Source organism: Boleophthalmus pectinirostris, unplaced genomic scaffold (genome assembly GCF_026225935.1).
Source record: "Boleophthalmus pectinirostris isolate CB_2022bp ecotype Guang Dong unplaced genomic scaffold, ASM2622593v1 HiC_scaffold_1263, whole genome shotgun sequence".
NCBI classification, from domain to species: domain Eukaryota; kingdom Metazoa; phylum Chordata; class Actinopteri; order Gobiiformes; family Gobiidae; genus Boleophthalmus; species Boleophthalmus pectinirostris.
In genome coordinates, this window is record NW_026571032.1 from 1 (window position 1) to 21,903 (window position 21,903).

Below are 21,903 nucleotides of genomic sequence, written 5' to 3' on the forward strand. Positions count from 1 at the left end.
GAATATGCCTGATAAAACGGCAGAGGCTCTGGACGAGGAGGGCTGGCTACACTCGGGAGACCTGGGGAGACACGACCAGCACGAGTTTCTCTACATAACAGGAAGGATAAAGGGTAAGAGTCAAAGTTTGCCTTAGAATGAATGTGTCTGCAAGTGTGATTGGTGGTGTCAGAAAAGTGTCAGGGTGGCTGTGTCTAGTCCCTTACCAACTTTTAAAGTTCATTTTAGAATGTAAAGAGCAGTGAAGAAGGCATTCAAAGCACTATAGACTAAAATACTTCATATTTTGCACAAAATACAGAATGCTTAAGATTTTTTTTTTTCACTGTTTCGGCAATATGTGATTATCTTGCCTTGAAAGTTCCCTAGTATGATATTAAACTTAGCTATTGCAATCACAGGTGTTTTATTGTAAAAATAAAGTCTTACCAGATCTGTAACTTGGCCTTGTTTGCTGTGTCATCTGCTCGACTACATGGAGATAGATTGGTTAATGCCATACTGTGAAATATTTCAGTCAGATAATCTCTTTGGAGAAAAGCAGGTGGCAGACCCTCCACCAGAAAATGTACTTTGTTAATAGCCATTATCTAAATACTTTGGGGCTCATCCTTGGAAGAGCATCTGTATCCACTTTGGACACTTTGAAACACTCATCTTTTGTGTTTAATTAAAGTTTTATTCATGTATTTATTCATGTATTCATTTATTTATTTATTTAACAGAGCTGATCATAACTGCCGGTGGAGAGAACATCCCTCCTGTGCCCATTGAGGACGCACTAAAGGCTGAAGTCCCCATCATCAGCAACGCCATGCTAATCGGAGACAAGCTAAAATTCTTGTCCATGCTTCTCACGCTCAAAGTAACCACGCCTTTCTTTGACTGTATAACCGTGTATACCAATTCACAAAAAACAGCTAACCAGTATTTTCTTTTAGTGTGTTGTTGATGATAACGGTGAGCCTACAGATGACCTGAGTCCAGAGGCTTTGGAGTTCTGCAGGCGAAATAATGTCACGGCAACCAAGGTCTCAGAGATTCTAGCCAATAAGGAGCCTGCGATCTACCAAGCCATCCAAGAGGGTTTTGAGCGTGTGAATGCCAAAGCAACATCCAGGGCCCAGAATGTACAAAAGTGGGTGATTCTAGAGCGAGACTTCTCCATCTCTGGGGGAGAGTTGGGTAAGTTAGACATACAAGAATGAAGGAAGTGTTTTTCCAGTTTTCCTGTTAATGTCTAACCAATGTTTAATAGACCATGAAATTAAGCTATTGTCTCATCAGAAAACTATGCACAGTCTTAACAGCAAATGCATTCAGCTCAAAGCCCAGTTTAGATAGCAGCTTTTGTTGAGATGTCTTTTAAAGGTGTACTTTTTTTTTGTTGCAACTTTTCAGGTGGAGAGTGTGTCCCCTGCTTGTCTCTATAGAGATGTTATTGCTGAAATGTTCCACGCTATGCCATTAAACCTATTTATCTTGCATTTATCCAACTGTGATGTTTCAGTGCAAAAATAATATATAAACCATTGATCCTCACAACAGATCTGACCTGTAACTTCAACTTCAACCTGAAAAGTTACATATTGTACAGAGAGGACTAGACAAAATTTTACTTTTACTAAAACTACTGGTTAAGCTTAAAATATGGTGTAATGAAATTCAAAGTACAAAAAGTTGCTCAAATCAATGTAATTGCCTAAGGTTGCCTTCACCCATGTCCTGGTTTGGGCCCAGTCTGTGCCAAGTTCTATTGTAGACTTGGCTTGATCCTGTTCTATTCCTAGTTTAGTCCAGGTCTTGTCCAGATTTAGGTTCAGGTTTAGTCCCGGTATAATCCCAATACTGATGTGTTGTGTGTGTAAATCTCACCCCCTGCTCTCCTCCATGGATATGTTATGAATGTTCCATAATATGGCAAATAACTACCGTCTTTTATTTGCTTAATTACTGGTGATTTTCTTGCTCAAAATACCTTCAAAAACATGCATTCTAGCTGTGAGCGGGGTCACCTGTCCTTATTTTGGTGGTGTCAGCTGCTTGTCTCCATGTGGATAGGTACATTTACTGCCATACTGTAGAATATAACAGTTAAAACAATAACATCTCCATAGAGACAAGCAGGTTGCGAACTTACCACCTTAAGAGTTCATAGTATACCTTTAAAGTTAGCTTGATAAAACTAAAATTACAACTCTTTTACCATGCTGGAAGGTCAATGTAAAGATAGAGGTTTTCAAAACAATGTTATTTAAAGATCTGAACTAAAACGACCCCTCACATTTCTACAGTATGAATGACACAACACTTTTTTGTCTGTACAGGTCCCACTATGAAACTCAGAAGGCCGATTGTCGTCAAGATGTACCAGGAAAAAATTAATGAAATGTACGCAGCAGGAGACAAACCATAACCCAAACATTCACACAAGAGGAGGAATTTAAGAGACGTTTCCTTGTGCCCAAACTTGGACAATCTTATATTTATAGGTGATGTTTTGACCCACTTCTTAAAGGAAATGTTTTATGCGCATGAGTGGAAGTGGTGAGTTTTTGCTGCTATGTAATTCTTTAAAAGTTGCATCTCTGACTTGACGCTCAGTTTAACAGCTGTATACTTTTTTTTGTAAATAAACACCTAAACAAAGCCAAATGTTTTTTAGAGCAATATTGTTATGTTGGTGAAATCAATATTACTTCCATAATCGATAATATCAAAGTAAAGCCATTTGCTCTGCCCACAGTGGTATTTTTTATTTATTTTGGATTTTTATGAACAGTGATTTCATGATGATGACTATGTGTTTTGAATTATAGAATTCATACAATCATAATTAGTCATATTTAAATTACTCTTGTGCATATAAAAGCTCCACTAATATGCGCTCCCCATGTATAGTTTGAGAAATGTATATATTACTATAATTGTTTTATCAAAATTGTAAATAAAATTCACAGATTTGAATTTGAGTTTTTATTTTCATGCATTATCTTGTTAGCTTTTTGAAAAGCATATCATACTTTAAACACGGAACACTCTATGCAACATTTTCATTATGCATGTCCAATAATGTTATGGAAAAGCTACTGTTTTACTTTTGAATTATTAACAACCTCATTACCAAACATAAGCAATTAGTTGAAACTCAATTTAGAAAATGACACAGACTCTGTGTCATGGCGTGTAATAGAACCGTCTACTCCTCTGGCTATGTGGAGAACACATGAGATATTAACTTTCTACCTGATCAACTCAAGATAAATCAGCTTTTTTTGGAAAATATGTAGAAGAGTCACATTGTTTTAAGAAAGGAAATCACACACATATCATGTTACTGACTTGGTCAACAGGTTTTGGATGCTGCAAAGGCATTCCAGATATGGAGTTTGATATAGAGTCTGATCTTACCTCTTAACCCGTGGTGGAAGTATTATTCAATTTTGTTACTTGAGTAAGTAAGTAAATACGGATACTAGTGCAAAATAATGCTCAAGCAAAAGTATCACATGAAAAAAATCTAGCAATAGTACTAAAGTACCCATTTAAAAAGAACTTAAAGAGTAAGATTCTGAGATCTAATAAAATTTCATAAAAGAATTCAGAATTTTGTTCAATAGACACAATTGAATCAATTGTTGTTTTTCTAGCTGATTTATTTGTATATTTTTGTTTGCTTAAACTATGAGTGTGTTAAAAATAAACCCTCACTTTTTCAGCAGGTCTCAGATAATAAAAAATGCTCTCATATAAAGCGAAATAAAAGTAAAATGTAAAGTACAGATACCTAAACTTTTTATTTAAGTACAGTACTTTACTACTTTTCAGTAATAACTCATGTCTTTGTATGTTGGGTTGAAAATAGGACAAGTATTTAGTTCATGTTATCACTGACCTTACAGGTTAGTCTGCACTTTCTTTTTGTTGTTCCCTGAGGCCATGACATGTGCATGGCCAGGCACAGGAAACAACTCAACCTTCAGTCGTAATTTATAACACCCTTTTACCTCAGTCAAACAACCAATCAATCAATCAATCAGTCAGTCATTACTTTCAACTTGTTATAAAAGCAATGACCTGATAAATTACTGGAGAAGTTGAACTAGTTGAAAATGGTAATTGTGATTGTAAATTTATCTGACAGACAATAAGGGGGAAAAAAAATGTTTTTTTAATTGTTTTAAAGATCAACAAAAATTGAAAAAGGCAAGTTCCAGAGACACAAATTTTCCTATGAATTAATATTACAATTATGGTTCAGAAAACTACTCAGAGAGGTAGACTGCATTTGTAACTGATTATTACCCTTATTTATTTAATATTGGAGACATAAAACAGAAAGCAACAGAAATGTGATTTTATAATTATATTTTAGAAACTCTGCTGTGATAGTGTGGTAGTCATAATCGTGTTCATAATTTTGTTAAGCAAAATACTGTGTGCTCAGAGTAGAACACTAGCTCACCCATCTGGCTAAATAGAAGTATTACAAGTGCAAACAGGGTGTTCCCCTCTCTCTCAAATTATTTTAAGGCACAAGCAGTGGTTAGAAGGCAACATTAGATGCAAACTCAAAATAAAAAAAATGATTAAACATGACTTTTACAGACATAATATTTAGCACATATTTAGTGTATTTTTAACCTTCAAGGGAGATAAACGCCTCCCTTTTTCTGATCTTACAAAACTGATGTAAATGCAATATGAAAGTGTACAAATGTATATGTGATTTGGACTCTTAATTGGTGGACATAGCCACTCCCTTTTTGGTCCAGGCATCAGTGTTGAGCAGTGAGAGCATAAATCGAGCCACATCTCCTCGGGCCACTGCAATGGACATCGGGGCCCCACTGCTGCTGGGGACAAAGTACCCCTCATGTGTCAAGAACTCCAGAGCTGAAGACACAGAAATAAAATCACAAAAACCGTCTATGAGAAAAATGAAAACAGTTCTGGAACTGGAGGGTGGAAGGTCACTGTTGCGCTCCAGAGTTGAAAAGCTTAGTCTATGACAAAATGCAGCCTGTAGCAATGATCAGTCTAGTGGTTTTAATGAAGAGATCTACAGTATAGTCAGACTCACTCAAACACATACTCAGAACGGAGCACATTTTATATTGGATATATTGAAATGTGTTGAGTTAAATGGCACTGTATAAAAGTGTATTGTTTATGTTAATGAAAGAAGGATTAAAATACATTTTTATTTGTTTTTTATAACAAATAAAATTCAATTAAATAAAAAATTTAATCATGCATCACTAACCTGAGGCAGGCTGGTTTCTCAGCCCAGGTGGGCGGACCACTGTCCAGTCAATGTCATTGGCCTTTTGCAGAAATTGCTCCATCTGAAACATGTTGGTGAGCACACTCCGAATCATCGGCAACAACAGGAATCGGATAAAATATGGTGACTCAACCCCAGAGTTGGCTGTTAAAAAGGTACAAGGATGCACAGGATTAGTGACTTTTTAGATTCCATTTTCATTTCCTTTGTACAATAAATATCTGAACAAGGCTTACGCTCAGTGTACCAGGACGTCATGGTGATGAGCCTGTTGACTTTAGCCTCTCTCATGGCTTCAACCGTGGCTTCCATGGACTGAGTGTAGCCTGTCACAGCAGAGAAGAACGAAGTGGAGAAGCCAAGGCAGGACATGACGGCATCATGCCCTTCAAAATGATTCTTCAAACTGTCCTTGGAGAAAATATTTGCCTCCACGACCTTAGAGAGAAAAGGGGGAGAATCATCATCGTTATGGTGGTGTAGTAAGTTTTTAGCTTTATCAGGTTATTAACTTTTTTAAGTTTATTAAACTTCTCTTCTAATGCAGTGTTGTTACTCCTACTTGAGTAATATATTGTATATTGTATATTGTAGAGACTGACAATCGTTCATGACCGATGCCATGAGTTCAGAAACCAGAGCAAATGATATCGGGCTGGGGCGCTTTTGTAGACACTCAAAAACGCTTTACAGTACATTATTCATTCACTCCACACTCAATGGTGGTAAGATACTATTGCAGATTGCCCCTGTCAGACCACCACCAATCATGCACACATACATAGACAATTTGCACGAGGGGCTTGCTTAAGGACACAACATCAGTTTTTTGCCACTGGAGCCCCACTGTGGAAACCAGGATTCCCTGGGGTCTCCCATCCAAGTACTAACCAGGCCCTGCCCTGCTTAGCTTCTAAGATCTGCGGAGATCAGATTTTGACAAGATGGTATGGCCACATAATAGCTTGATTATTTTCCCCAAATTATATGATCTGAAATGACTACAAATTCATTCACAAACCTGTTTACTACAAAGTGGATGCAAGAACTGTATAGTCATGTTTTGTGCAGTATCTCTTTGTAATATATTGTTCCAATATGCATATTCTTTAGGGGGCTGGTAGGCCACAAAAAAATATCATCCTCTGCAAGAGATTTAAGGCTTATAGCCAATGTGCTAAAAAGTGCAATTATCGGCCAACAGATATATAGGCCAACCGATATATCGCTTTATCTCTGATATTTTGTAACAAAACTCTTCCTTGAGTAAAAGTTTGGGTTAGTCTTTTCACTGTAAATGAATCTACAAGTTATTAAAAAAGTGTTGTGTGTGTGTGTTTTGTTCTTCCATTTACTTGATAAATTAATGGCCTATGTCCAGACACAATACAAAATAAATTACATTTACAGTTACTCTTACAATTTCTTAACTGATTTCTTTGAACCTACTGTAGCAATACTATTTGAGTAATATTATTTTGAAGCATTGATTTTAAGTACAATTTTGGCTTACTCTTCTCGCCTCTCCCAGGTAGATAATGCATTTTCATATTGTTATAACACAATAATGAACTTTGAACCCTGCACACAAGAACAGACTAACAGAAGTTGGTCAATTTCACCTTGAGATTGTCATGCTGCACGATGAGTTTAGCCGGATTCCTGACCACAGCAGTGACACAGTGGCCCTGCTGCAGGGCCTGTTGCACCAAGTGTTGCCCAGTCTGCCCCGTGGCTCCCAGCACAGCGATCTTCATCATGAAACCCCTCTTCCTCTCCGCGCACTCTCTCCTCTGACAGCCGCAGTGGGTTTATTTCCTGTTTTGGAAGCGTAAAAAAGTTATGGTACAATAAAGAGACACTCTAGTAAAAAAATCAAATGATCAGATGATATATTAAGCAATCTTTTTCAGGGACATGATTTGTTAAGGACATGGTTTAACAAGAACATAATATTCTAATTTATTCGTGTAGCTGTTCAGCAAACAAGCACATACATACCTGCACTATAACTCAACTGAAAAACCTACAAAAAAGTCTAAAAGCCAGATCTGGAACTACATTCTTATGCATACAATAAAAGTAAGGGTGAAGTAAGTCAAATAAAGGCAATGTTATGGTTACGCAGCGATCGCTTTCAAAACACCGCCGCCCACTGCTATGTAACCCGAGCAGTGTTCAAGAGCGCCAGTGTTACGTTATGTTGACGAAACATCACCAAGCATGCTTATTTTAAAAGTCTTAAGACTTTTGCAGACAAGAAATTAGTATTTGAATGTATTAAGGGTAAATATTTAAGACATTTGACATTTTAACATTGACGTACTAGTAGGTATTGAAATGTGATGAAATGTCTAGAAAAGTGTTGTCATGATCATTATTCAAAGATTTTTTTTTGTGAAGTTAAAATGAATACTGGCATTTGTTTGTATTTATCTTTCAGCTTTTTCAAAACCGAATTGGCAGCTCAGTAAATGTAAAATAAACATGGCTGTAGGTTTAATGATGTTCTCTAAGTTTAAAAAAAAAAAAAGTTAAAAATTATCAATGCTCTATTACATCCTGTGAAGTCATGTGGTAATACAGGAAGTGCTGAAAAGTGAAAAGGTAGCTGTTAATTTCAAAACTACCACTTTATGACATCACAAGGTGGAAAAGAGCATCTGGAGGTTTGGAGATGTAGGCAGATTAATAATAAAGGTTTACTCAAACATTTGTGAATGTATGTAACAAAAATTACTCCAGGTATGTTTTGATGAGGTAACAAGAGTCAATTTTGCGTAATATAAGACCTTTAATGATGTTCTTTAAACCACCATAAGGTAAGTAATAAATAAATACTTAAAGCCAAGATAAGGGAATTATTTTAAAACGTAATCTATCACAACGCCATTGCTTGTGCCTTTCTACTTTGTGTTTTGCTGTGGGCCTATTCTTGAAGAGACCTAAGAGCAGTCTGGTCGCATAAAGTCATTAGTGTAATCCACTTGGAGCTAATGCATCATACCAAGACTCTAAACCTGGTACAATCCACACTGGAACATAGAGCGGACTGGACCAGAAAGTATCAGAAAAACGGACTGGACTCACTGGGCACAGGGCACAGCTGCACCCATGAAGAGGCCTGTCAGTTGGGTGCAGGACCCATTCTTCCACGGCGTGATGAGCAGGACAGGTTCCTCAAACATGATCCTGGGGGACTTGTAGAGGATGCAGGAGGCCACAGGACTAAATGTTACAGCTGAACAAGTTGGGAGCTCGTGACTGGCTATTGAAGTTAATCATGTGAGTACAATTTATTTATGCAATAACTTCAAATACTGCAGTGTTGCCTGTGAATAACAGGTTGTGTTGACTGAAAACAGAAGCCATTAATGTCAGTGACAACATGGCAAGTATATTCCTGCATAAACATCATTTGTTTTTAGATATTTTAAGGCTAGAACTAGATGTTTTAATCTGTGAGGTTGATATATAGGCCTACTATTTATTATATTTCAATACAACAGAGCACAAACTAATGAAAAACTGAAATCCCTGGTACAACTTGTACCCTAATTCCCATTCGTAACACTTTGAAACTTGCCTACTAGCCTACTTCTGTGGAAAGCTTGTGCCAATATAATACACATATAATATATTTTCTATATTGTGGAAATAATATCTAATGTAAGCCTTCATGGATCAGACTGAGCGGTCTTCTCTTTCGTATTGAGGCCAATAATGAAGGTCAGGAGTGAATCAACAGATAAAGAGATTAAAAGGGTGCTCTTCTGTGCCTGAGCCACGCTAAGGCCCGCAACGTCACAGGAACTGGATTAAAGCCATACTATGGTGTATAAAGGAAATGCAGCATGGTTTTGAATGTATTCACAAATTAGATATTTCTGTGATTGTTTGATTTGTTAGAAGTGTTTTATCATGCAAATACACAGTAGATGTTGTAGAAAAATTACTGAACTGTAATTGTACATATAAAGCCTAAATCAAATGTTTCTGTGACCTTTGCGTAGAGACAGACATGGGATGTGGTGTCTCCAAGTCAAGCCAGTTTAATAAACACCCAGGAAAAGGTAACTTTCATTCATTTAAAACACAATTTATCTGTGTTTTCCTTGTACTTAATTTCTTTTTCTTCTTTTTATGTAACACAAAGCTGTCACAAGTAAGTCATCAGCTTCAGTAGTTACTGGCTTTGTTGTTAAAAGACCTTGTATACTCATACACCATATTTGCCATACTTATTTTGTTGATTCTCATGTGACTCTTTCAGCCATAAGAGCGGCTGTCTTGATACAGCGATGGTATCGTCAGTACGTCGCTCGAACAGAAATGAGGCGGAGGTGCACCTGGCACATCTTCCAGTCCATCGAATATTCGGGAGAACAGGCACAAATCAAAGTACGATCCACAATCATGAGGGCGAGAATTTTCACAATTTCAGACTGAGGGCAGAGACCTATGTAACTCTATGAGAGATTTACTGTTTTTAAAGAAATTTATCACTTTTGTTAGATATTAGCTCCACAAACTTCCCTTATTCATTTTATGGCTTAAAGTCCTTTCAACTGTCAACAATGAGAGGTTGAATAACACCACTTTTTGAAGCTATTTCAAAATATTAATTTCACTTTTATTTATACTCACTGAAAAGACATTGATCTCTTTGCCATTTCACTATAAACCAGGTCAACAAATCTGCAATCTGATAGTGAAACAGCAAATTCTACTTGACCTGCCCTCCAGCTCAATTATAAACTATAGATTACACAATATTTTGATGTTACATTAACACAACTGATTTCAATTTTCAAAAATCACCAACCACAATGTTTTATTTCTCTCTTTTCAGCTTTACAATTTCCTTGGGTATCTCATGGACAATTTCACTCCATCAAGCAACGAACGTAAGATATCTACTAACTCTATGTGTGCTTAATCAAATGACATAATAAAGAAATAAAATGACTTAATAATAAAATAAAATGACTTAATAATAAAATAATAACAATAATAAAAACAATACAGTGTTGTTTTTATTTTTTTTCATAGGTAAATTAATCTCCCACATCTTCAGAGAAAATGATGTGTGTCACGACGCAGAATGGGAGCGGTATTTCTGCTACAAGAACATTGAGGTGCCGGAGCTCTACTCAGGTCCCCATTTAACCTTTCCTCTGACAGTGGAGCAGGCCATGGGGTTGGTGGAGGCTTTTAGGAACAAAAAGGTATGCTCTTCACACATCAAGTATCATCAAGTATTATCGCCTGTAATGATGTAAATGTTTTTAGATGAGTGCATTTTTTGATTGACACTATGTGCCCTGTGTCATTTTCTGGTAGAGGATCAGCCATCAGTTTATTTCTTTGCCTGGTACATACAGAGATATATTCATCACAAAGAAAATAACATTACATTGCAAAAAAAAAGTACTTTTTTGCAGAGTTGCCTCTCCACAGTTGTGTTCTGTGTTCTCATATGCAATACCTGCTTGTATCTACTTGTCTCTGCTTGTGGACAGACAAATTTGATGCGTTTTACTGTGGAATATTCTGGGCAATGCAATAATGTCTTCATGAAGACAAACAGATGGCAGACCCTCCAAGAGAAAAGTTACATAGTGCACTTTTAAACACAATGCTTCTGTGTTTTTTCCCCTCATAGCAACTGCACTCTCGCTACGTTCTCCAGCTGCTTCTCCAGACGTGGAGACTGCTCCGAAAGTTACCCAACATAAACCGCATTTCAACTTGTCACAGCAAAGAAATAACTATTTGTGGTAAGCATCTGCCTAATTATACATCCATTGTTTTCTAGAAGTATGTCTTGATAATGTTACATTTTTATATTCTTTTGTGAAAGGTGATTTGCATGGCCAGCTGGAAGATCTCCTGCTTATTTTCTACAAGGTTAGTCAGCATCAAGTCAGTAAAGTCATACTCTACAGCACAACAATAGCTTAATTTAAAGAGGAGCATAATGGATTTCTCATTAAAATATGTGATATGTTTATTGAATGTAAGAAGTTATGATCTTTTCCTGTTTTAATTGTGAGAGAACACACTACAGCAGGACATGGAGAGGTTCCCACGCTCACAATAATAATACATATTCTTTTAGCAAGAGAAGTGCCCGTGGATGAAATAATGCAAGATAGAGAAGTTTAAGTTAGGAAGTAACCAAATACATGTACCAAGAATATTTATTCAGATTCTAATTTTGGGTAAATGTATTCCGGTACAGTTACTTCATTTGGTGGAATACATTACATTTTTCTAAAATAAATGGAAGAAATGGTGGTTCTTGATCACACAAACTGCACAGAATTGGTGAGAAAAATAGAAAACATCTTTCTCATAGTTTTGTACAGTTTTTTTTCTATAATTAGTGATAGGAAATGCAACAAACAGTGAAACAATCTAAAGCTGTTTTATTTTTATTCAGTAATTTAAACTCTGCATGAGTTTTTAACTATTTTAAATATTCAGAAGAAAGAGAATCAAAACTATTCAGAAATGTTTATTGGTCTATTTTGGTTAGTCGTTTTTTTTTTTTGTTTTTTTTTCAGTACCAATGCTTGCTCAAGATGTATCTGATTTAATTTCCAGTTATGGTATTGATTAGTGTATTGATACTGATTGTTTTCTCTTTCTTTCCACTTTGTGTTGTACCAGAATGGCATGCCGTCCATGGAGAAGCCCTATGTGTTTAATGGAGATTTTGTGGACCGGGGACAAGACTCGATTGAGATCCTCATTATTTTGTTTGCATTCCTGCTGCTGTATCCAAGCGATGTCTATCTGAACAGAGGAAATCATGAGGACCACATAGTTAACCTCAGGTACAAACTGACTGCAGTCTAAACATGTACAGTACATTTAAAATATTATAATTATGTTTTATACCCTCATTAAAGGTATGGCTTCACTAAAGAAGTCTTAACCAAATATAAGGTATATTTGTTGTGTTTGGTCTGATAGATATACACTCAAAAAAATCATTGTTGACCCCCTTTATTCATATTATGTCACCTTCCTTTTTTTTCCTTTGGATCAATATGGTAAATTGGGAATATGGGAAAGAACATGACATAATAATTTTGTATAGGGACATATTTATGTTTTGTGTGTGTGTGTGTGTGTGTGTGCACGTGTGCATGGGGGTGTGCGTGCGTGTGTGTGTCTGTGTGTATACAGTCAAAAAAAATAAAGTCAAACTATGTCACCTTTTTTCATTTAATTATTTTATGTTGATCCAAAGCAAATTCAGAATAAAACATAAAACAGTTACATAATATATTTAAACAGGGTCAACATCTTTTTTTAATCCTAGGATTTATTAGTATCATTTGGGTGTATCCATTCCCTCCTTCCTGTTTTTTCTGTATCACCCAACACAAGATTATTGTTCTTGAAAACCTGCTGGTCAAGGTTGGACTTCCTGATAAAAAACATTTTAGTCTAAATATACAAATGTGTCATAAAATAGGTACAACCTGAAAAGAAGTTACACATCAGTTATACCTTTGTGAGCCTGGCTACTTCTGTTTCCTCCCACTTCCAAACAGTGTATTTGTCTAGATAGTTAGTTTGTAAAACTACTGTGTTATGTTACTGACATTTTCAGTTATGAATTTAAAAATGAACTTAAATAGTATAGTGTATAAACTAATGCTCTTTCTGTCTTCAGATGCATGGCAAGCGGATTCTAAAGCTGCTACAAAAGATTTTCAGCTGGTTACCATTAGCAACAGTAATTGATCAGAGAGTTTTGGTTATCCATGGTGGAATTTCAGACAGCACAGACCTTGGTATCATTGCAAGGGTGGACAGACACAAAGTAAGTAGGACGTGATGTAAATAATTATTTAAAGGTGTGCTATGCAACTTTTTGGTTTGGCTTCAGTAGGGTGGTCCAAAAAATTTTTTTTTGATTCTCTAGACTTGAACTCTGCCTTTGGTTGCATAAAAATTGCTTAGAAAGTTCATAAAAGTTGCTCAGGAAGTCCATAAAAAGTTACTTGAAAATGCTAAATTTGTCAGTTTCCAGGAAATTTCATGCATCTTGAGCAACCTCTAAAACGCCTTCTTTCTCTTCCAAATTTCTTCCTAAGTCATCTTTTGGATGCTAAAACCTAATGTAGGGTTCTGATCGAGGTTATCTGAAACTTTATTTTTCACCATGCTTTCATGGACCATCCTAGGCTTCAGCCACCTGCTTGTCTCTAGGGAGATGTTACTGCTCTGAATGGAATGTTCGGCAGTATGGTATTAAACTCACCAATCTTGCATTTATTCAATTACAGGTGTTATTAATGCTCTAAAATAATTTAATAAACATACATTCTGGGTATTGTGGGTCGCCACTCCACAATAATATTAATAATAATATAACGTAACATATTATTTATTAGGCACCTGGGGTATCACCTGTTTGTCTCCATGGAAAAATATTTAATTTTAATACCATACTGTGGAGCATTACAGTGTAACATCTGGTGGAAGACCCTCCTCCAGAAAAATTACATAGTGCACCTTAAAAAAAAGTTCAGCAAAATCAAATGTTTTTTTTCTTCTCCTTAGTATATTTCAGCATTGAGGCCTCCAAAGAGAAGACATACAAGTTCAGCTGGAATATCCCTCGACTCTGAAGCTGATGAGGAGTGGTCCAACACTAAGTTCCTGCAGCGGAGAGCCTCTATGACGTACCCTAAACCATTTGGGTCTAGGAGCAGCTTCCAGAATCGCTCACTCCAAGACTTCTCAGATCGGATCAGAGAGAAAGTGGAGGACGAGCTGGAGATGTGCAGGAGGAGAACGCTGCACCCGGGAGATCAAAATCAGGACGATGAAAATCTACACTCTGTCTCTATAGAGTCAGTGGACAGCGACAATGCCAAAGAGGAGTGGAAACAGGTGAGGCAGATTATTTACTGTTTTCGTCTATGGGAACATACTTTGAATTATTTTTTTTAAGAACTGAATTTCTAAAAATGTCATTACTTCAATAATTGGTCACAGTACAATTTTATTTGAGATGTTAGCAGTACCACACCCTGGGTCAGAATAGAGGAGCATCCAAATTTGCTCTTTGCCCATAGATTCTTGACCTGCTGTGGAGTGACCCCATGGTTCAAGATGGCTGCATGCCCAATGAGGTGAGAGGAGGAGGTTGCTACTGGGGTCCTGATGTGACCGAGGACTTCTTGAACAGACACAACCTGCAGCTGCTGATCCGCTCCCACGAGTGCAAACAAGAGGGGTACGAGTTCTGTCACAACCGCAAGGTGAGAGGAGGGGGGGAGTCAGTACTTATAACATTCCACTAAAGGAAACTATTGCACCTGATCATTTACGTTATGATTAAAGGGCCCATATCACACTATTTTCTGAGCTATGCTATAATATTATATAATGCATATTTAAGCTGAGTTCTTCTTTCAAAGAGGAAACACTCTGTTCTACCTTGGTGTCATGTAATACAAGAAGTGCTCCACTGTGTTTTTAAACTCCATACACCTTCACTAGAATCATTTGGATCATTTCAGTCCTGGAGTTGTGGATCTCTACTGAACTAATAGTGAAAGGTAGTGGCTAACTTGAACACTACCGCTTCGTGACACACAAGGTCAAACAGAGCCTACACCAGACATGTCCAAACTATGGCCCGTGGGCCAAATGCGGCCCTCAGACAAATTTTAATTGGCCCTCAGGCTTGGTGAATTGGCCCAAATTACCTTGCATCAATTAAAAATGAACTTTTTATTGGAAGTTTTCTGAAAATCTACCTTTATAAAGTGAATATTTAAGTGTGTTTTTAAGGATCTTAGCATGAATAAAGACTGCTGGATCATTCCAGCTTGTTAAAAATGCACATATTTCAATTATTCACTGCTATGAGCACCAGTCCACGGCCCTCGATCGGCCCTCTGCTACATCTGTGTTTAGATCTGTGGCCCTTTATGAAAAAACTTTGGACACCCCTGGCCTACACAGTCTACAGAAAATGTAGACAGACTATTAATAAAGGGTCACTCAAAGGTGTGTGAATGAAACAAAACACAACTCCTTGCATATATTTGAGGAAGTAATCACATTATGCTTAATGTAGGAGATTTTAAGACCCATTACTCTGTACTACACCACAAAATCAGCACATTGACAGTCCCTATATTGTCCTCTTATCTTTTTATCTTAATTACTTCAGAGAATTCTGGAGAAATGCTTGTGGAAGTCACCTGATACCTTTATATACAAAAAAAAGGCATTAGAATTGTGCCTAATGTTGGTTTCAGGGACTATACTAAAACACAGTTCCTAAAATCACAAATTTTAAACTTGAAGTCAATAAAGACAACACAAGGAGGTATAAGATAATAAAACTAAGTCTTTGTTAATAATATAGATAATGATATTTAGTATAAATATATATATATATATATATATATATATATATATATATATATATATATATATATACATACACACACACACACATATATATCTTTTAAGAATTATGCTTCAGAAACATGCACACATTTATGTGTGTGTGCTTGCCTGGTAGTGCAAGTGATTGTGGACATAACAATTGTTAATGGTATAAATTATTATTAGTTTGACTTTATAAGTCTTTCTGTTGGATAATAATATATATAATAACATACAGTAAAAGGTTTAGGTAGGGAGTACGTACTAATAAGCAATATAAACCAATCCTGCCCCCTAATTAAAAATACTACAGACAAATGTTGTGTAATGAATTATATTTTTAATGGTTTAATTTCTCATTCTTTTAGGTTTTGACTTTATTTTCTGCCTCTAATTACTATGATGTTGGAAGCAATAGAGGTGCCTACGTGAAGCTGGGGCCAGATCTTGTGCCGTATATGGTTCAATACCAGGCCACCAGCATGACTCGAGAGCTCACAGTGAGACAGAGGTGTGTAGTTTGATAATATTATCAGACTGAAAGAGCTGTTATAATGCGCTGTGTTATCATGTTGTTTGCAGTGTGGGGCGTACTGAGCGCTCGGCTCTCAAAGTCCTACGAGAACAACTGTTTGCGCACAAGTCTGACCTCCTGAGTGCCTTCAGAGCGTATGACACAGAGAACTCAGGTGTGGAGCTTTTCAGGTGTAACCCAATATTACCACACCCCCATGTACCTTTAATCCTTTGTTATCCTCAAGTCTCACCATGTGAAATGTGAACTAGTCTTTGTGCTTTGCGTGAATGACTTAAATGCCCGATAAAAACAAAATAAAGCTACAACAGTAAGGTGAAACAAAAGCTAAAGTGGTTTCACAGAAACTAGAGCTTAGCTTTTCTAAAGACAGTTTTTTATAACTTGTGCTAATATATAGTTACTGTTCATGCAAAACATATGAACATACACTGGTATTGTTATTGTTTGGTAAAACAGTTTAAAAAAAAAAATGAGGTAGATTAAAAAAAACTCCTAGTAGGACAACATTCATAAAGTTTTTGTTAGAGCAATAAAAATATGAGGTCATTCCTTTTTCATCAGATCCACTTTAGTGTGAATTATATTACCTGTGAATGTATATGAAATTTATATGTATAATGAAATCCAAAAAAATATTATTATTTCATACCCCCTCCCGTTAGGCTTGATAAATCTGAGTGACTGGGCGGATGCAGTGGAGAGTGTGATGCACCTGGGCCTGCCCTGGAGGATGCTGCGCTCTCAGCTGGTTACATGTAAATCCAGTGAAGGAATGATCAGCTACTATGAGTGGTTCAACGAGCTCACCATCAAAAAACCTCAGACTGATGTAAGAACATTATATTCATATAAAAAAAAATCTGTGGCCATCTGTGTATAGATGGATATTGGATTATTATTCATATTTTTCCTGCAGCACATTGATGAGGGCTTGATAGAAACGCTGTACCGCCACCGCTCCACTATAGAGACCATCTTCAGAATTGTAGACACAGACAATTCAGGTAAAGTGTTGAAATGGAGCAAAATGTTTTAAGATGTACAGTGTGGTTGTTACCATGGAGGTGTTACTTTGCTTGTCTTCCACAGTATGGCATTAAACTTGCTCATCTCCATGGCTCTTCATGGAAATGAAAAAAAAAATTAAAATCCTAAAGTTTGAATTTTCAAAAGTCCCCCAAATTGTGCTGAATGTAACTTGTAACACATGAAGACTGAGCAGGTCAACTTAAAAAGTTCTGAGTCAGATCTGTATACCGGAGATTTGCTAACAAATCTCTGGATGTTTTTCAATTTTATTTATTTATTTATTTATTTATTTTTTTGCAATAAAACACCTAATGCAGGATAGAAAAGTTGAATGCTATAAAGGTAAATTTAATGCCATACTATGAAAGATTCCAGGTGAGGCAATAATATAATATAATATAAAAGTTCAATAGAGCACCATTAATGCAGTAGCTTGAATTAGATTATTTTATTTTTTTTACAATATGAATGCCTGTAATTGAAGAATAGATATGTTAATTCTATGTTGAACAATTCAGGCAAAGAAAACTTACACCTTTAAGCCACCTTAAAGAACATTTTACAGTGTCCTGATTCCTCGCAGTTAAGAACAGGATTAACCCACTGATCTACTGCTCTCTCCATCCCCCACCATGACCGACCAAAAGCCTCTATCCCTCTTCACCTTGTTCACCTCTTTCTTCAAATCTCTCTCTCTCTCTCTCTCCAACTGAATTCCCTGCATTTTTTTATTATCATAAATATGCAGTGAAAGTTTATGTGTGAATAAACCATGAATTATAAGTGATCTCTTTGTTTAAGGTGCGCTATGCAACTTTTTAGAGGGCCACCACCTGTTTGACTCTGTTTACATGTTAGTGTTTTTCCTGTTTTAACCTGTAAATGAATAAATACAAGATATATTTGTTTAATGCCATACTGTGGAACATTCCAGGCAAAGCAATGACATCAACATGAGACAAGCAAATGGTGGACCCTCCACCAGAAAAGTTATACGGTGTACCTTTAACTATCTCTCTCTCCTCAGGTTTTATTACAATAGAAGACTTCGGGCAAACATGGAAGCTTTTGAGCATCTACCTTAAAATGGAGATCACTGATGACGCTATCTCTGACCTGGCCGTGACTATTGACAGTAACCATGACGGCTGTATAGACATAGATGAGTTCATGGAGGCTTTTCGTCTCACGGACAAAAAAAGTCGCCTGGAACGCGGCCGCAGCATGTTTATGGGAACGGCAACAGATTTAACCAAACTTGAAGGAGATCCCAACATTTGAAAAGACAAGTGCAAATTCGGTTTGACTGGTGAGGCCAACAAGCTGCTGTATGACGCAATAAGACGTGGGTGGCTCCAGCCCCAATGATGCCTTCAAGGATCATGCGGGATTTAGAGCAACATTCAGGCTTGGAAAAAGGGCTGAAGAACAAATTATATCTTTTAGTCTATGCAATGACATCAAGATATCATATTTAAAGTCATTATGAGACATTTTGTTTATAAGCTATACAAAGGTTCTCCAAACTGACAAATATACTGCTGTAACTATATTTCTTGTGCCTTAGAGGTAGTACAGTACTACAGCATATGATGAATTCATGATAAAATTTCACATGAAAGGTAAAGCCAAAATAATTTGTGAAAATCATAGAACTGTCATTTTAATCAAGCTCATGCAATATGCAATAAGGCTATGAAAAACAAGGTTGTATATTTTTATTCAATGCAACAATTGTCTTAATAGGCTACATGATAATTTGTTATCCATGTTATGCATTTGTTTTACCTCATTGATGGCAATATAACAAATATTTTGGCTTCTATTTAGGTAATATTGTTTTATTGTATTATTTATTTTGCTATTAAATATTGCCTAAACCTTTGCTTTTTGTAGGTAGGTCATGTTACCTTTTATTCTTCTTTTAAGATCTATTATAGAAAGTGCCAACAGGGGGCAGAATGGGCCACTTTACTGTGACATTTTCCGCTCTGATCTCATTGTAGTATTACTTGAAGAAAGGTTTTTAGTTCAGGAGGCCACTGAATAACAATAACAATGAACAATAGTCTTTATCATCTTTATCTTAATACTTTGTTTAATTTGATTCAATTCAATTTGTGTAAATTTTTAGGAACACTGTATAACTTTTCTGGGATTTGTTGGATTTGCCACCTGCTTTCTCCATAAAAAAGGACAAATGTAAGCCTAAAGGTATTTTTTGCTATAAAAAAATACTATAATTATATATAATATCAGAATAAATATAAAAATAAAGACAGCAGTAGATAAGTTCAATGTCATATTACAGAGCATTCCAGGAAAAGCAGTAGCAACTCCATTGACAAAAGAAGGTGGCAGATCTTCCCTTGGAAAGTTACATAGTGCACCTTTAAATATGCAGATTTCAAAACATCCCCTTAATCTGGTATTATTGTTTGAACAAATAGTTTATGTTTATGTGTTTACTGAAGCATTACAATGTTAATGTTAGGGGAAGCATGTGTCCTGTATTTTTTTAATCTTATCTTTACAAGCTGTTATTGCCTGAATAATAGGGCCTACTTGAGCTTGCTCAAGGCCATTGGGGTGACAGTTACAGTATGTGAGATGCCTGTTATTTGCTTTGTGTTAACAATAGGAACAGCCTCAGTGAAAGAGGTCAGTATGCTTGCCCAAATCTCAAACTGCTCATAAATGGGATAATGGAGAAGGCAGTTAGACCTACTTTTGAAGACATAAGGAAAGGGGGGGCTATTGTTCACAGTCAGTAGGTGGTCTTACTGCTCAAGGACAATACTGGATGTCTTTCTTAATGGAGACGTTAAGGGATTTCAGGCACTTTTTCCTCAAAGATGTGGTAGTCCAGGCCTCAACATTCATGGTTTTTGACATTGGATGAATGAAAATACAGATGGGCCCATCCCATGACGGGACAAGAGAGATAAGATTCAAGTAAAAATAAACTGTGGATAATGGATACAAATGTAGCCCTATCTCTTGATCTCTAAGAGACCCTGAAATGATAATCTCAAGGCCAGGACCATAAACTAGTTCACAGAGTGTTCCGGCATTGCTAACATTAAGTACTGTTTAATTATGTTAATACTTTGAAAATGTTACAGTTAAATAAATACTAAATTCAGCATGTAGCATTTTCATATCTTTAATAACAGCTTAGAGGCGATACTGTCCTTTTGTTGCAACAGGCTCATTTAGTCTACTTTGTCGGTTTCATTTCACATTGTGTTTACTGCAAAAGAACAAATATATTTGATCTTACCTACATGAGATATGCTTATATCCTCTTCCAAACAAAAAAATATATATACAGTAGAACTACTACTATTACTACTTTTATTTCAAAACTATTAATGAGGATAACAGAATGATGAAATAATATAAACTGTATAGGCTGATTTTAAGGATGCCAAGATTAATACATTAATGTTATGTTGAAAAAATAAATAAATAATTGCGATCCTTGGATTATTATTTTTTTGTCATTTTCAGTTACCATTTTAGACAAATTTGCATATTTAAAGAAAGAGGACATTAAGACAATATATTTTGCATTTTTTATTTTTTGCAAATACACTAGAAATGTTTACAAAAGCACTGTAGAAACATCTGTTCAGTGTAAATTATCAAAACTAAAAATGAATATTACTTCAAGATCATTTTGCACCTAACATGACAAGGGGATTGTCATTTTCAGCAGCAAAACAAATTAGTACAATATATCTCAAGAGGAACTGTGTTAGGTGTGGCCCTCAGAGATCAAAGGACTCACAACAGAAAGTTGGCACTGCTGCTCGTCCCTAAAGGAGGGCGTCATTCATCTCAATTTTTTTTTTTTTTTCTTTTTAACAGTGTCTATGCTTTCATTTGATCAAGATACTCAGCCTTCCCAAAGTCCAGTTCTACACAAATGGTGCACTGGCTTCACAGACAAAACATTTTCATAACACGCCCAACTCAACAAACACACATCTACACAATTGTTTCCAGTGCGACACCAGGTCAAAATCTGACATTGAAATGAATAACCAAAATGTGCTTTACATCGGAGTATGGCAAAAAATACTAAACCACACAAAAGGAAATATTCAAAGGAAAAAGTGGCCCTATACATATTGCTTTGTTTTTCATAACACTGAGATTTCTAGTGCTGACATAAGAGCACCATTTTCTGTTTTGAACATATTTACCTTGATGTCAATGGCAAACGCACTTAGGAACTGCTAATACTACACTCATGGTGGCACGGATAGAATAAAGATATATGGTGGATTGTGGCACTGTATTTATGCTGAAGCGTAAACATGGTACATGGGAAATCTATGAAGGGTATCTTTGGTCAAACCAGGGAAAATTCTGAGTTTTAGCCCCTGAACTCAATGGTGTTGGAGAGATAAGACATGACTCAGGTATAAGGTTATAAGGTCTAAGTGGTTTAAGTCACAGATCGAAGTGAACAATGGAATTAGAATAGCAATTTAACCATATATACGACTCACTATATTACTGCTAAATAAAAATTGTTCTCAATTTAGGATATACAAGTGACTAGTCCCATTTAAAAGCTTCTGCACTGAAAGCAAAATCTACCAGTTGTATA

At 36.2% G+C, this 21,903-nt stretch overlaps 3 protein-coding genes across 3 annotated transcripts; 2 read left to right on the forward strand and 1 right to left on the reverse strand.

Annotated features, from left to right (window-relative positions):
* The first annotated feature begins 6 nt into the window (after positions 1–6).
* LOC129407599 (long-chain-fatty-acid--CoA ligase ACSBG2-like) lies at positions 7–2,924 on the forward strand. Its single transcript, XM_055149096.1, has 4 exons — positions 7–113; positions 726–865; positions 942–1,185; positions 2,328–2,924. Exons 2-4 carry the CDS (start codon positions 815–817, stop codon positions 2,414–2,416), a joined length of 384 nt encoding a protein of 127 aa, XP_055005071.1. The 5' UTR covers positions 7–113; positions 726–814; the 3' UTR covers positions 2,417–2,924.
* A 1,228-nt stretch (positions 2,925–4,152) lies between these two features.
* Positions 4,153–7,456, reverse strand: LOC110154297 (flavin reductase (NADPH)-like). Its single transcript, XM_020918290.2, has 5 exons — positions 7,289–7,456; positions 6,910–7,105; positions 5,524–5,725; positions 5,267–5,431; positions 4,153–4,896 (listed from the first exon to the last, which is right to left on the reverse strand). Exons 2-5 carry the CDS (start codon positions 7,045–7,047, stop codon positions 4,739–4,741), a joined length of 663 nt encoding a protein of 220 aa, XP_020773949.1. The 5' UTR covers positions 7,048–7,105; positions 7,289–7,456; the 3' UTR covers positions 4,153–4,738.
* A 1,852-nt stretch (positions 7,457–9,308) lies between these two features.
* LOC110155332 (serine/threonine-protein phosphatase with EF-hands 2-like) lies at positions 9,309–18,698 on the forward strand. Its single transcript, XM_055149097.1, has 17 exons — positions 9,309–9,360; positions 9,444–9,452; positions 9,561–9,688; positions 10,140–10,194; positions 10,340–10,515; positions 10,953–11,067; positions 11,151–11,197; positions 11,963–12,129; positions 12,205–12,241; positions 12,978–13,127; positions 13,871–14,203; positions 14,389–14,574; positions 16,084–16,226; positions 16,298–16,404; positions 16,916–17,082; positions 17,170–17,257; positions 18,310–18,698. The coding sequence occupies exons 1-17, from the start codon at positions 9,309–9,311 to the stop codon at positions 18,561–18,563; spliced, it is 2,214 nt and encodes a 737-aa protein (XP_055005072.1). The 3' UTR covers positions 18,564–18,698.
* Positions 18,699–21,903: the final 3,205 nt, after the last annotated feature.